This window comes from Lethenteron reissneri, chromosome 25, assembly GCF_015708825.2.
Source record: "Lethenteron reissneri isolate LAM-NWPU_2019-01 chromosome 25, ASM1570882v1, whole genome shotgun sequence".
NCBI lineage: Eukaryota > Metazoa > Chordata > Hyperoartia > Petromyzontiformes > Petromyzontidae > Lethenteron > Lethenteron reissneri.
Window position 1 is genome coordinate 11,450,278 of NC_083803.1, and position 14,805 is coordinate 11,465,082.

At 53.0% G+C, this 14,805-nt stretch overlaps 1 protein-coding gene and 1 long non-coding RNA gene across 2 annotated transcripts in view; one reads left to right on the forward strand and one right to left on the reverse strand.

Moving 5' to 3' along the window:
- LOC133347227 (uncharacterized) overlaps positions 1 to 14,805 on the forward strand; it is a 344,284-nt gene that overhangs the window by 190,352 nt on the left and 139,127 nt on the right. The gene's annotated exons all lie outside the window — the stretch shown is intronic.
- LOC133347217 (uncharacterized) overlaps positions 1 to 14,805 on the reverse strand; it is a 36,341-nt gene that overhangs the window by 5,655 nt on the left and 15,881 nt on the right. The window contains exons 4-9 of the mRNA XM_061559311.1: positions 13,923 to 14,624; positions 6,136 to 6,343; positions 4,025 to 4,163; positions 2,727 to 2,796; positions 1,410 to 1,456; positions 703 to 761 (exon numbers count right to left, since the gene is read on the reverse strand). Coding sequence (XP_061415295.1) covers positions 703 to 761; positions 1,410 to 1,456; positions 2,727 to 2,796; positions 4,025 to 4,163; positions 6,136 to 6,343; positions 13,923 to 14,624 — 1,225 coding nt within the window. The remainder of the gene's footprint in view (positions 1 to 702; positions 762 to 1,409; positions 1,457 to 2,726; positions 2,797 to 4,024; positions 4,164 to 6,135; positions 6,344 to 13,922; positions 14,625 to 14,805) is intronic.

The window sequence follows — 14,805 nt, forward strand, 5'->3', positions numbered from 1 at the left end:
ACTAAAAACAGCGACTTCTCTTGTTGACCTTGCGTCTGCCAAGACCAGGGGTTGGCAACCTTTTTCCAAGAAGAGTAATTTTGTTTTGTTTTTGTCTTTAACAAAAAATGTTTCGAGAGCCGCATCACACGCAGAGCTACGTGTACACAAACACATTCCGACTTCAATAAAACAAATAGTTGATGGAATAAACTCTGTCTCTTCCGTTTTTTTTTACCTTTAGTTATTCTTTAACGATACAGTTTGACTAGACATTTTATTGCCACGAAGACATTCTGGACATCACTGTCACTGATGTCGGCCGTGGCTGAAAATCGAACTCAGGAGAGGCCGGATTGGCGACGCACTGCTCTAACCACTGCGCCATCGCTCAACCAAACAAATTGCGGTCCACGGAAACTGCATGCGACGCAGTTGCTTCCAGCCGCCTAACCCTTGCTATCTCGGCAGATGGACGCCACTAACCGCACGTCGCATGGCAAGCGGGCCTGCTGCTCTCCCCTGCCAGGCCATAATGGCGTGCGATGCAGGGCGGCGAACCGGCGAGACAGCGAACGGAGCTCGCCAGAGTGCGAGCGGCCTGCCAAAGCGTCTCATTTAAAACACGGCGCTCGTGGCGAGGAAATATTGTACACGCGCTGAGGGAGAGGTGGGGTTGAAAGCAAATCGTCTGGGAACGAATGCGGCTCGGGGATCCGTTACCGTGCCGTTGCATCGTCCACTTTCGCTTGAACCAGTGCCAGGTAATGGTCGACCTCGGTCTGGGGTGAGAAACAACACGGTTACATGTGTGCAACTCAACACGAACCACGCACACATCTCACAAGACACACACTCACGATACAAAGATAAAGATCTCCGTATAACCTTAAAATAATGTTGGGGCAAAGCTGTTCGCGAGCACCGACTAAGGCCAGAACGGCATATGAAGGGAAGGGTGGCCAGCACCACGCCTGCCGCCTTTGTCTCCCTAGTAGCGGTATTTTTACACACTGCACCAGGTTCTTATTTTAGGCTGAGTCGACCTAGGGGAGGCCCAGGACCTGTTCAGATAATTGCCATTGGTGTTGACCATGAACGGGAACCTAACGCGAGTCATCAGGTTCGTAGCGCAGCGCGCTAGCCGCTACACACACACATCGGAGGGAGAGTTCAAACCCTGGTTGGGTGGATTTGACTCATGCAATCATCCCCCCAGAGTTTATAAAAACGAGTTCCACTTGGTGGCAAATTCAACAGTGGTTGTCCTATGGCTACACTCGCCCCCCACCATAGGAATGTGGAATTGACTCCACTCGCTCTGGGAGGGCCGTGACAGGAGATGAGCAACGCCCCGCCTCGGTGCTCGTTTGTACTGGAGACCACTGGGACTTTTGAGTGCCTCTAGGCGCCGAATGTCGGCCTCTCACCTTTTTCTTCTCGTAGGCGATGGGGACACTGAACAGGAGCACCACACCTGGTGGAGAATTGGAGAGAGACGCACACACCGGTGGTGTTATTCTTGTTCTTGTTTACCCAGTCCCAGGACTCTCGTTGAAGAGGGCCCCGTGCTAAGATTTTCGCAGTGGGGGCGACGACTGAGAGTCACTTTTCACACTGGGAAAACATTTGGAAATGATGGTGTGGGACGGACAATAGTGGGTTGGCGATTCTCAATCAGCGGGGGTGTGCTCGCCATGACTCGGGCCTCCTGCGTTATCACCACGAGGTGGTGACGTTTCTCCCCATTGCTCAACAAAATAACGACGCTCCAGCGTGCCACGAAACGCACGGTGACACGCCGTTGGATTTTGGTCGTGGGTTGCATGTGTGGTACCAGCTCAGCTTTTACGGAGCATCTTCTTGGTTCTTTCGGTAAAGGTCACGTAGAAGGGAAATAATTAAATAATAAAAATAAAACATGTGGCTTTACCGAAAGAACCAAGAAGATGAATCCCTGCAGTCACGAAAGCTTTAAATCGAAATTTTACGGAGCAGTTAACGTTCGGTCGTGTTGGAGTGAAGCCCAAGATGAACTGCTCTCTTTATCCAAGTTTCTTAGAATATAGATCTCAGAGTTGATTTGTGAACGATAGGCTCACTAGCTACAAACCAAGGATGTATAATATACACGTAGCTATTGGAATGCCAACATGTAACACGACATTGTTTTTATGTTGCACACGCATTACTGTGATAGGCTGAAAATTAGGTCATGTGGGCTTACCAGCATTGCCAAGAGCAATGCCTCTGCAAGAGATTAAATGGTGGCCAACTGCTGAATTGGAGGCAACGAACATGCTTTGCTTGTTCTGTATGCAAGTTAATATGTTAATATGACACTTGTCTTAAATGATTTACTTGCAACATTTAACAAATGTTGTCCTCGTCAATGCCTAGTGCTTCTTTTTTGGTTTTCCGAAGCATATCCAGGGCAAGAATGATTACAAACATCTCCCTGTCTGGCTACGGCGAGCTACATGGACGAAACCATCTAGGCAAGAGGACGGGGTAGGGAGCGGGGTGCTCTCGGGTCCATCGCAGCTTGGGGTCTTTTGTTTTTGCATGAAAATGAGCTGCGATCGCAAAACGTGGCACACAACAACATGTCGCTCTGTTGCAAACCCAAAGTGCGTTTGTACAACATGGGCGGTTGTGCAACCATCGGAGAGTAAAGTCAAATCAGAGGCAACGCCGGCTTTGGAAGAAAGCAAGCGAGCGAGCAAACGAGCGTGCGTGCGCGTTACCCAGGATGAGGAGAGAGAGGCCGTTGAACACAGATCCCACGTACGTCATGAGCCAGAGGACGCCGGCAAACTGTATGACAGAGAAAGCACAAACTTGTGAGAAGAAAACAACATCGCTGGACTTGCTCCTCGAGCAGTTACACCCACACGTAAAATAACCACTGCTGGAGTTCAGACGAACGGGTGGCTGGGGGCGACAGACACAGACGTCGTCGCTGCCTTGGAGGCAAAAATCACGAGAGGAGCAAATCTCGGCTTGCCGTGCCACCATCTCCTGACCACCACACCCAGCAAGTGCCTCAACTGTATTTTACAATTCCTCGTTGAGCATTCCTGCACGAGATTATAACTTTCCGGGCAGCTGCCGCTTTGAACACGTGAAAAGTTAAGCCGAGGTGGAGCCTAGCAACTGGGTTAAACAAAAAAAACCCCACACCGTCCCCGTGTGGGGATCCGGACAAATGCACAGGGCACGCCGCCTGCTTACGAACGTACTCAGCGAGATCGTGCCACGAGGGGGGGGGGGAGGAGGAATGGGATCATGAGGAACGTCCATCATCGACACGGCAACTGCCGACGCTGCAGGCGAGCCAGATTGTGTAACAACCTGTAGCGGCCCGGGCTTTGAAAGCTAAGCTCATTATCCCGCTCAGTGGAAGGTGCGGATGACGAGCCTGATGCTCGCCACAGCAAATGTGCTCATCGCGGACTGTAAAAACCCATGCCCAATATAGCCACCTGGCCGAACGAACGCGCCGCGCATTACTCGACGAACGGCGTGCGTGGACGGCGTGTGCATCGCCCACCGAGCGCGTGCGATGTATGACACGCGCACGCCAACTCAAGCCAGGCGCGTCACGCATATCGAATCGCGCGTGTTAGAACCTGACTCGCGTGTTCGAACCGATTCGTGCAGGATCACGCGCGAGTTGTGTCATTTTTGAATTGAAGCACTGGTGCGAACCGAGGCAATTAATCAAATCGCAATAACTGTTTTGCGCCGAGGATAGAGCAAGTGCATTGTGGATGAAGCACAGGTGCATTGTGGTATTGTGGGTGCGGTGCCGATACATTGTGAGTGTGGCACAAGTGTTTTGTGGGTGAATATCTGGTTCGCTGTGGGTAGGGTAAGAGTGCAGATGAATTGCAGGCGAGGGAAAATCTATGCGACTGGTACTGGTGTGACGCGGGACTGCCCTTGTGTGTGTGTGTGGTACTGCGGCGAAACGGGTGCCCTTTGTGTGTGTGTGGTTCTGGTGCCAAGTGGGTGCGACGCGGGGGGTGGGGGGGGGCAGCACCTTGAGCGAGTCAACGAGGTCCTGCACGAGCAGGAGGCGCCGCAACTCCGTGGCGGCGCCCGTGGTCCAGACACGAGCCGCCTCCACCTGGCGGCTCATGCGCTCCCGCGTCACATCCACGTCCTCCGCCAGGTACGTCCTGGCACGAGCACGCACAAAGATCCCCCGTATAGCCTTAGCAGACTGCCGAGGCAAGTGCTGTCAAGAAAGCACCTCTGACGGCCAGCACGGCACACAAAGGGTGGTTTGGTGGCTGGCACCGCAACTTGCACTCTTTGTCTTCCCAATGCCGATGTTCAAATACCACATCAGGTATTTATATTCGGCCGAGCCGACTTGGGAGAGACCCAGGTGCAGGCTTCCTTTCCACTGATAAGGCCCCAAGGCCGAAACTGAAGCCTGGTTTCTGGGAGTGCAGCGTTGTCCATGCACCCCTTGCCAATGCACAAACACAACAAACACAACAAACACAACAAACACAACAAACACACGCACAGTGGCAGGGATGTTACCGCAGCGCTTGTTGTAGCCTAGGTGTGATTCGAGACCACCTGCAGTGTCGTCGGCTTGCCTGCAGGCAGGGGACAGGCCGGGCTGCTGCTAAGAGTTAACTCGAGTGCTTGGCAAATGCTGTCCACTGCACCAACGTGATGTGTGCTAGCCGCCCGCTGCTCTGCTTGTTGTTTTAAGCTATTCTCTTCCACTTTGTCGTTGTTGTTGCAGGGTGGTTGGTGCCAGCCACCCAATAATGTCCTTAACGAGCCTGCTCCACAGTGGCCAAACATGACACTGCTGCAGCAGCCAGGTCGTGCTGTACCACAGTAACCTAGCAACCAAGTCGTGCTGTACCACAGTAACCTAGCAACCAGGTCGTGCTGTACCACAGTAACCTAGCAACCAGGTCGTGCTGTACCACAGTAACCTAGCAACCAGGTCGTGCTGTACCACAGTAACTTAGCAACCAGGTCTGGCTGTACCACAGTAACCTAGCAACCAGGTCGTGCTGTACCACAGTAACCTAGCAACCAAGTCGTGCTGTACCACAGTAACCTAGCAACCAGGTCGTGCTGTACCACAGTAACCTAGCAACCAGGTCGTGCTGTACCACAGTAGCATGGCTCTTCTCGTGCTCAGTTGCTGCGGTGGTGAGATGTTAACTACCTCACCTGGTAAACAGGAGGTTGTGGGTTCAATCCTGTAAATTATAAGTTTGCATGTTCTCCCTGTGGTCGCATGGATTGTTCTCCCTGTCCTCCAATTTTTCCCTCCACATTTCAAATCAACATACATTTAGAGTATTTCGCTGCTATAACTTTCCACATAAGCCACTTTATTGGGCTAGCGTTTGTGGCCAGGTCGTTTCCAAAAAAAGAGCTATATAGTTCAGTGGGCCTTACATGGTACAACCAAAATAGTTTATTGTTTTTTTTTTATAGCTCCTGCGCAGCCTTGCACGTAAAAACAAAGGTCTCGCGTTAACCCTTACCGCAAGGCCAAGTGCTGCTATAAAGCAGCTCCGTCAAGGGCAGCATGAGGCATGAGGGGAGTTAACGTTGGCAGCACCACGATTCAAAGTCGGGGTCACCGAGGACAGGTTTGCATATCACTTTCCACTGATGTGCAAAGCCAGAAATTAAACCTTGGCTGCTGGGATTTCATCCCCGTCTGCTAATCACTGCAAGGCCAGGCCCCTCATAAACACAGAGCCTCAAATGTGGCATTTGTAACATTCATTCAGATTTCCAGTTGATTGTGCGGTGCATTGCTAATGTCGTGACCAATGGCCCTTTACAAACAGGTCACACGAATGAACACAATGAGCGGACACCACGCTTATGCCAACAACAACACTGCCATTCATCACCAAATGACGGTGGTGGCCTCAACACTGCTCGTGCGCCACGCAAACTGTCCAAGGCCCGTTTGGCAGGTCACAGGACTGACGCAGGAGTTGTGGGTCAGCTGACCAAGGCGTTTGGAAGATGCCGCCGCTCGCTTTGCTGAAGCCACGCGGCGCTCTGCTCATTGCTGCGAGCGCACTTCCCATGGGAGGGGGGGGGGGATGAGGTGGAGGACGAGAGGAGGACGGGACGGAGGGAGGGGCTCCGTACCGGAAGGGATGTCCGTCCTCGCGCTTCTGCACGGCGCACAGCACGCCGCGGCACACCCGCCACGTGATGGTGCAGGTGAGCATCAGCAGGCCCAGGTAGCCGACGATGGTGAACACGCTGAGGTGTGCGATGGACAGCAGCAGCAACAGCAGCACCCCCAGCACCCCGCCGCTCCACCGCGGGTCCCGCCAGTACACCAGCTCCGAGACTGCCGCGCCGCACAGACACAAAGATCCCCCCCGTGTGGCCTTAACAGACTGTTGGGGTAAGTGCTGTTCGCAAGTAGCACCAACAAAGGCCATATACGAGGGGGGAGGTGGGTGGTCAGTGCCGGCTACCTTTGTCCCCCGAGGGGCGATGATTACGCGCCGCACCAAATCTCAACTAAGATGGAGTCGACCTCGGGGCATTGGGCTCCGGATCATCGGTTCAAATATTCACCACCGTTATTGGTCGTGAGCGGGACTCCGAACTCGGGTTCTCACGGGGGGGGGGGGGGGGGGGGGTGCGGCTAGGGGCGAGGGTAGGCCGAGGGTTCGTATTCGTATTCTTACTGGGAGCGCGGAGACGGCACTGCCGAGATCCAAGCCAATTAGAATGCGTCGCAGCCGTCCCTCAGCGCGTACGACCGCCGTGCCACACTTGTCGTCTTCCCAACCCACCCACAATGCACTGCAAGTGTTTTAAGCTAAACTAAACTATTTTTTCTATTTTACCAGGTAAGGACCACTGAGATGTGTAGCACTTTTTCAGAAGTGACCTGGCCACAAATAATAGCTTAATGAAGTGGCTTATCATCATGTGGAAATTTATAACAGCCAAATACCCTAAATGCTTGTTTCTAAATGTGGAGGTAAAATCCGGAGGACCTGGAGGAAAAGCCGCACGACCACGAGAAGAGAGACATGCAAACTCCAAATATACAGGCGTCAGGATTGAGATCGAACCCACAACCCTCCTGTATACCAGACGAGGTAGTTAACTTCAAACAGTACCCAGTGTACGTGCCATCTCAAAAATCACCACCCGGCTATCCAGGTGCGGGTTTCCGGGCTGGGACGCTGCGTGTCGAACGTTTCGACTCTTTGGTACCTCGTTGGCGTCATCTGGTCCAACAACATGTGAGACTAGGCCCTAAGGAAAGCTGTCTATGGTGTGGACCAATTAACTTCAAGGACAGTGCATCCATTATCAGAGTTATTTTTTTGTTTGCATTACGACTGCAGGTATTGTGGTCTATGCAAACATGACTCCTTGTAAAAAAAGTGTCAGTTTTGTTGCCAGATAAAAGGGTAAAAAAACAATTATTGTTTCTACTCTTGTGGGTAGAGGAGGGGTGGAGGGGTGGGGGGCTGGAGGAGGGGTGGGGGGCAGCCTCCAGGAGCACCAAGAGGGGAACGCTCGATTCGCGGAAGACCGAGCCGGAAGGCCGCGCCGTGATCACAAGCGGCTGAGAAACCGTCTGCTGCGTTACTCCACTCAACGCATTACGCATTCAGAACGCGTCTCAAGCATCCACGGACGGATCCTCGATACAAGACCTACAAGATATCTCAAGCCTGGCAGCTAATCATCATGCATTATAGATCTATAATACGTGTTCTATGTCTTCCCAACAGCCCTCAACACACAATGTACATGATCTAAAGTGTTCATACCACACTCAGCACACTTACATCTACAACCAATCTCAACACTTCTCAAGCAATGCACAACGGTGTTGTTCAATAGGGGCTTTAGATGGTGCTCAAAGCTGAGAGTGCCCTGTACCAACGGTAGATTAAACATTCTTCTGAGGGGAGTGGTGGTGGTGGCTACGCACATGGCCTGTAATCCAGCACTGGAGGCAATGGTTGGTGGATCGCACTAATGTCATCAAACACCCTTCCTGTGGGTGTCAAGGTGCCATACCCCAGCTTGCCAGCAGGCAGTGCAGCAATAATGTGGACTCCACCTGTTCCGTATGTATGGGATAAAGCATTTCCCCCCTCGCTCGCTTGATTTTTCTCCGGGCGGTCCATTTTCTTCCCACACGCAACACTCAATCATTGGCCAATAACACCTTAATAGAGAATCGCGGAGCTTGGGCAATTGTTGGCGCTGGCTCACCGTGCGGCTGTGTGCCTCCCCCCCCCTGGTTCCTCTTTGCACCTCGAGTCATCCGCTCTCTACGAGAGCGAGCGAATGCTGTGCAGCGGCGACCCCGTGTTACAAGTTGAAATGGTTATTATTCGAACAGGTGCCATTGAAATGGCCACAGTTGACTTCCCACAAAGCGATACTCTATTCCTTGGTCTTTCCCTCTCATTTTTTCACAATTGTGCTGCTGGCAAAACATCACAAGACGAAGAATCCACGTCACCCCGCGTCAGAGGAACAGTTCCCCATAAGCAGATATCATAGAGCTGCTTCAGAATTCTCCCTCTTAAGTGACCTCTTATACACACAGTAGGGGGGGGGGGGGGCAGCACTTTCCCACTCTCTCCACTAGAGAGCAATGCAAGGTCACGTAACAGCCAGTGGTGGGAATTCTGGCAAGTAACGTGCAAATCCAAATATGGTGGGATTTTCCGTGCAGGCAATGTGACCGGGCTGAGGCCACACAATTGGAGAGCCCCGAATTAGTCGTGAACCAGCGCCCGGGGTTAACTCGGCGGTGCCAGCGCTGAGCTCGTACCTCCGAGCCACCCGGCCATTTCCTGCTCACACACTCACTTTATTCAACCCTGGAAGGAACGATTGGCCGAGTGAAAGCCACCACCTTTACAAAACCAGTGACCAGTGTGGTGAAGTATAGTCTAATAGACCCCCACCACCTTGTGTGCCGTGGGGAGGCCCTCATCCAGCAAGTGGCTTGACAAAAGCGTTGTGCATGTTCATAAAACACCCACGGCTAAAAAGGGGTTTGGCTTTGAAAGCTAAATTATTAAAGCAGAGAGGGCAATGGCTTTGAAGGGAGCAGTGCATTGTTCAGCGGGCCACACATCACGACATTTGACCTCCAACAAATTTGGGAGAGGCACCCCTCTCTAGGCCAGAGAGCACAACGAGTAACGGGACACTGGCACACATATGCCCACATGGATGCGCTCGCACGCACGCACACACAGGCAGCTGTCGGGCCTAACAACTACAGTGGGCGGACGGGCGGTGGGGTTGCTACCACGCCCTGGCGGGATTCGTCTTCCTTTGGCAACGCCGGACGGTCACACAGGGCCCAGGACTCGCTTGAGATCTGTCTGGTCAGAGGTGTAGTTAGAGAGCACGGAAAAGCAATGTTACCGAGTTACAAGTCCTAATACTGGTCAAAGGTTCACGTGGCCTTCTACCTTGAAAAGGTCATTAATGCAACAAGTACCTCCATTTTCCAGAAAAGTCAACCGTGGGAAGACAACCATCCTACGGATAAACTACCCCTTGCCATAGGAACGTGTAATTTCCACTGCTGGCTCAGGGCCACCAACCAATGCTCATGTAAGAGGGAAAAAAATGTGAGCTTTTCGCGGACACGCTCTAAATATACTGTCGTAGGAATAGCGGAATTTGCACCACTGGCTCTGGCTCCAAAGGGAAATGTGCACCGCATAATCTCCGCTCGAGCAGGACGACCACTTTTAAACTTTACATCTAAGAGGACGGCGCTGGGCCCAGTCCTAAGCAACAACCCAGAACGCAACCCTCCGTGCCGTGCGTCCCGAGTGCGGGCGGTCGCTCTGCGCGCCGTTTGGTCCGCGAGCTGCCCACGCGGGGGAGACGCACGCCGAGATGTTCGACTCGACACTCTTCCCCCCCACCGCTTTCAACTCCGCCCCGCGCGCGCGCACAGCGACCGAGCCCGAGCAGCGGCCACGGGTTGGGGGGGGGGCCGGCATTACATAGACAGCTGCCGGCTTTAGCGGCAGGGCCTCCCCCCGCCAAGGCACCCGCCCCATGGCCGCGTGACCAAGCGAGTGAGCGAGCGGGGGGGGGGGGGGAGCGCTGTCCGAGCGAACGCTTACGCAGCACACAGCACAGCTCGGATGGCAGCGCGCACACCCCTGCGCCGGTCATTCCACGCGCGGCTGGAGTTGCAGACGTAGAGAAACAGAAATACATCAATTAGAGAAAGAGGGGGGAAAAAAAGAACCCTGCAATCAAACACCTACTCGCGCAGACGCAAGCACAAACGGTGCCAAAGTGTCCCTCATGCTTACTTCAAGTCTCATTTGAGCCAGTGCTATAAATTCCCCAATCCTATGGTGTGTGGGCATCTCAGAATCAATCAGGATCTTTCTTTATCCTGGAGAAATCCGATGAGCTATTAAGCTCCTTGTCACAGGAAAGCCCCCTGCTGACTCAAGCTAACGGGAATTCCAAAAGTCTCGTCGCCTTTCCGCTTAAGCGAGCCATGGCGGTGCTTCATATCCATTTGTGGCGCCGAATCCGTGGCGGAAATTCTACATTCCTATGAAAAGGTCTGAGTGCTCATAGAACGTGGCCACTGTTGAGGCAAGTTGAGCGGTACTGAACAAGAGATCGGAACGCAAGGTAAAGCAGCGCACTCGTTTCTACGTCGTTCGCATGCTCACAGACGGGGCAAACTCAAGGGCATTGCTGTGGCCAGTTTGCCGCACGGCGAGAGTCGTGGCGTTGCGGGTTTGCGGGGTTGCGACGCGGAGTATAATTAGAACGCTCACGCGGAAAGGCCTGGCACATTCGGCGGGTTCCAGCGGAGGGGATTATGTCGTCGTGCGCAGTGTGTGTATGTACATGTGTGTCATGTGTGTATGTGTGTCATGTGTGCATGTGTGTCATGTGTGCATGTGTGTGTCCGTACATGCACATCTGTGCCCGTGCGTGTGCCCGTGCGTGTGCCCATGCGCGTGTCCATGTCCGTTCATCTGTCCGTGTCCATCTGCGTGTGTCCGTGCGTTTGTGTGTCCATGCGTGTGTGCGGCTGGGCGTGTGTCTGTGCTTGTGTCCGTGTCCGTGCGTGTCTGTGTCCGTGCGCCTATCTCTGCGAGTTTGTCCTCTGCAACCATCAACCATTCCAAGTTGTCGCAGCGAACCCACTCCGCCTGCCGTACATTCACGCGGCACCCAGCGGACTAATGCATTGCATGCCCGTGAGACACAGTGGCGGCTTTGGGAGGCCTTCAACCAGCCAGTGCTTGACCTTTGCCGACGATGCGCAAAAATAAAATGAAACCGGTTCTCGCCGTTCATGCGCCGTTCATGGCTACGACGCGAGGGAGACGACGCGCCGGGTCGGACCTCTGCGACGGGGCGACCCTTCGCACGTCGTTACGCGACCAAAACAGAAACATCGACGAGTACGAGGAACTAAACCCCGCAAGTACCTCTCTTTTTGTAGTCTCCGTAATCCTCGTCCATTGCTGCTGCCGTCGCCGCCGCCGCCACCACCGCCGCCTCCCCGCTGACCGAGACCGATCGACCCTCGCGCTCTCTGGTAACGGCGATCACGGCCGCGCGCGCTCACGGCTCCGCATTAACATTCGCGTGCAGCGCTCGTGCTCCGCAGCAGCCGCAGCAGCCTCAGCCAATCGCATAGAGGCGGGTTTTTTTCCCGTGTTCTCCAATTCCCCCCCCCGCCCGCAACCTTCCCCGTGCAGAAATCCAACATCGCTTCAAAATACGGGTCCCCCGCTTGGCGTACGGCCGGTGCCGGTCGGAGTGCAGCGAGTGGAGGGGACTCCTCTTGTGAAAGGCGTGTGCTCATGCGCCTGTGTGCCGGCGTGGCCGTGCTTCTGTGCGCCGGTGCTGTGCTGTTGGCGAGCAGCCGCAGTTGGCGCGAGGGTTATATTTGGGAAGCAGCTCAACGGCATAACGCGCGTCAAGTTTTTAAAAAGGAGCCAGCCGAATGGGAGAGCACCCTCGCCTATTTATTTTGCCTCCAGCGTTCCACAAATGGATGGCGGATTCGTTAAGAATGCGAATAAGCGGGCTTGCAGTGCAAGTAATCGAAGGGCAATTATTTCATCATCATCGTCCACAACGGCCAATCAACTGCTGGATAATTTCCTCCCCAAGCCGTCACTATCCCTCATGATCTTGTGATGCGATGATCTACCCAACAACTGCACAAGAGCTCATCTCTTAGTTCTTTCGGTAAAGTCACGTAGGTAAAAAATGAAATTAAAATTAATAAAAAAATAAAATAAAAATCACGACGTTTCGGAGCCAGATTTGCTGCATCAAGTGCTTGATGCAGCAAATCTAGCTGACGGTCCCACCTGATGATGGAGACTTGTGTTGCCTCCGAAACGTCGTGATTTTTATTTTATTTTTATAAATTTTAATTGAATTTTTTACCTACGTGACTTTACCGAAAGAACTAAGAGTATGAATCCTTGCAGTCACGAAAGCTTCAAATCTAGAATTAAGAGCTCACCTCACTGCTCCACCTCCTGGGCGGACATCGTCATGGCACGTTGCCCTGCCACGCTCGACGCGCCGACGCATCGAAAAGCAACATCAATTAGCCTACATATGAAATTATTATTATAGTAGTGTTCATTAATTTTTGCAGAATTTGTAAGGCACTTTAATTAAACTAAAACTATTTTTTATTTTACCAGATAAGGCCCACTGAGCTACATAGCTCTTTTTCAGAAGTGACCTGGCCACAAATGGTAGCTCAAAGGAGTGGCTTATCATCACGTAGAAATTTATGGCAGCCAAATACGCATGTTAATTTTAAATGTGGAGGGTAAAACCCGGGAGCGGTAGTGTAGCGGTTAGCGCTACGCTGCGCTACGAACCCGGTCACCGGAATTCGATTCCTGTTCACGGCCAACAACAGTGACGATTATCTGCACCGGTCACGGGCCTCGTCTAAGTCGACTCGGACTCAAATGAGCACCTGGTGCGGTGTGTAAAAACATCGCTACTGGGGAGACAAAGGCAGTCGGGTGTTGTGTTGGCCACCCACCCCCTCGTGTGCCGTTCAGGCCTTCATAGGTGCGCGCTAACAGCACGTGCCCCAACAGCCTGTTGAGGCTATACGGGGACTATTTGTTGTAGATATATTGGTGGTGGTGATGATGGTATTGATACATTGGTGGTGGTGATGATGGTATTGATACATTGGTGGTGATGATGATGGTATTGATATATTGGTGATTGTGATGATGGTAATGATACAGTAGATCATCGATTATCCAGTGGACAGGGGGTGCAGGATTTAAAAAAATGCCGGGTCATCACATCATTATTCAAAATAGCTTATTTTTGCAAATTCTTGCATAACATTATGTTTTTAGTTGTTCAGCATGTATTTTTAGTGTTTTTAATGTTTTTTATATGTGAAATTAGCATAAATAAACACACGAAAAGTAAAATTTATATCCTATATTTAAAAAGTTACCGTATATACTGTACAACCATGCTTACCACCCAAATCTCGAAGACTCTGCATGGGGTGACGTACGTAGTACTGGTTACAGTCTTTGGAGCGTTTTTTCGGTTTCATCGGATCTGTCTGAGACCGCCGGATAAGGAAGCCGGGTAATCGATCAACTGTATATTGGTGGTGATGATCACGATGATGTTGGTGATTATGATCATAGCACTGATGGTAGTGATGGTATTGGTGGTCGTGATGATGTTGACCGTATTTATAAATGCGTGACGTATGTGGAACTTCTTTCCCACCGTACGTATCCAACAGTGCCAATCGGAGGTGCGGGGGAAGGACAGACATGATGACCACAGAAAACGATGACAATAACCACGATTACTTGGCATCCACCAGCACGCAGCACAGAGCCCCGGGCATCTCTGGGTACCTGCTGGCAAGTGGATCTTCTCCAGCAAGGACTGCCGTGACTTTCCATCCTCCGCCTTGGCTGGCAGCTTCTTCTCCACCTCCGGCTGTTTCTCCTCCTCCGCTGCTGCCGCCGCTGCCGTTGCTGCTGCCTCGCTTGGCTTCCCGCGGGGCCTCACCTCAGGGGCGGGCTCCTCTCGCTCTTCACCACCTTCCTCTGCGGCCTCCTCGATGATCACCGTGGGGGGCCCGAACCCCGGCCAGGTGGGGGGCGGCTGCGCCGGACGGAAGCCTTTGGGCTCCTCCTCGTCGCCGGCGGGGGCAGGTCCCGCCGTTGCTGCCGCCGGAGCCGCGACTGGGCCCTTTGGTTCGGCGGCGGCGGCGGCCTGCGGGGGAGGCCCTGCGGCTCCACCGAGGGGTTCGGGAATCACGGTGACCTTGCCCGGTTTGGAGAGCTCCTCCTCCTCCACCGTGATAAGGCTCTTCTGGACCCAGGGGGCAGCCGCAGACGCCACGGTTTCCTCCGAGTAGAACTCGTTCTCGTACTCATCATCGTCATCGTCCTCCTCCTCCTCGCTGTCAATGACGCGGACGGCAGAGGGCGGCGTGTCGAATTTGGCGACGCTCACGGCCACGGCAGGCTCCTGCTGCCGAGGCTGCTGCTGAGGCTGCTGCTGAGGCTGCTGCTTCGCGCTTCCCACTTCAAAGTCCATGAAATCGTTCGCTGCGAAAAAAAAAGGAACGAAAGGAAAAATGAGTGGGCAAAGACAACAGCGATGTCGCGCGTCGCACGGATTAGTAATGTGGAGCACACGAATACTGATGAGTATGCGCGTGGCTACACAATGCTCACGATCACCATCACGCATGCGTATGCGCACGCGATTACACACACACCGACGCAG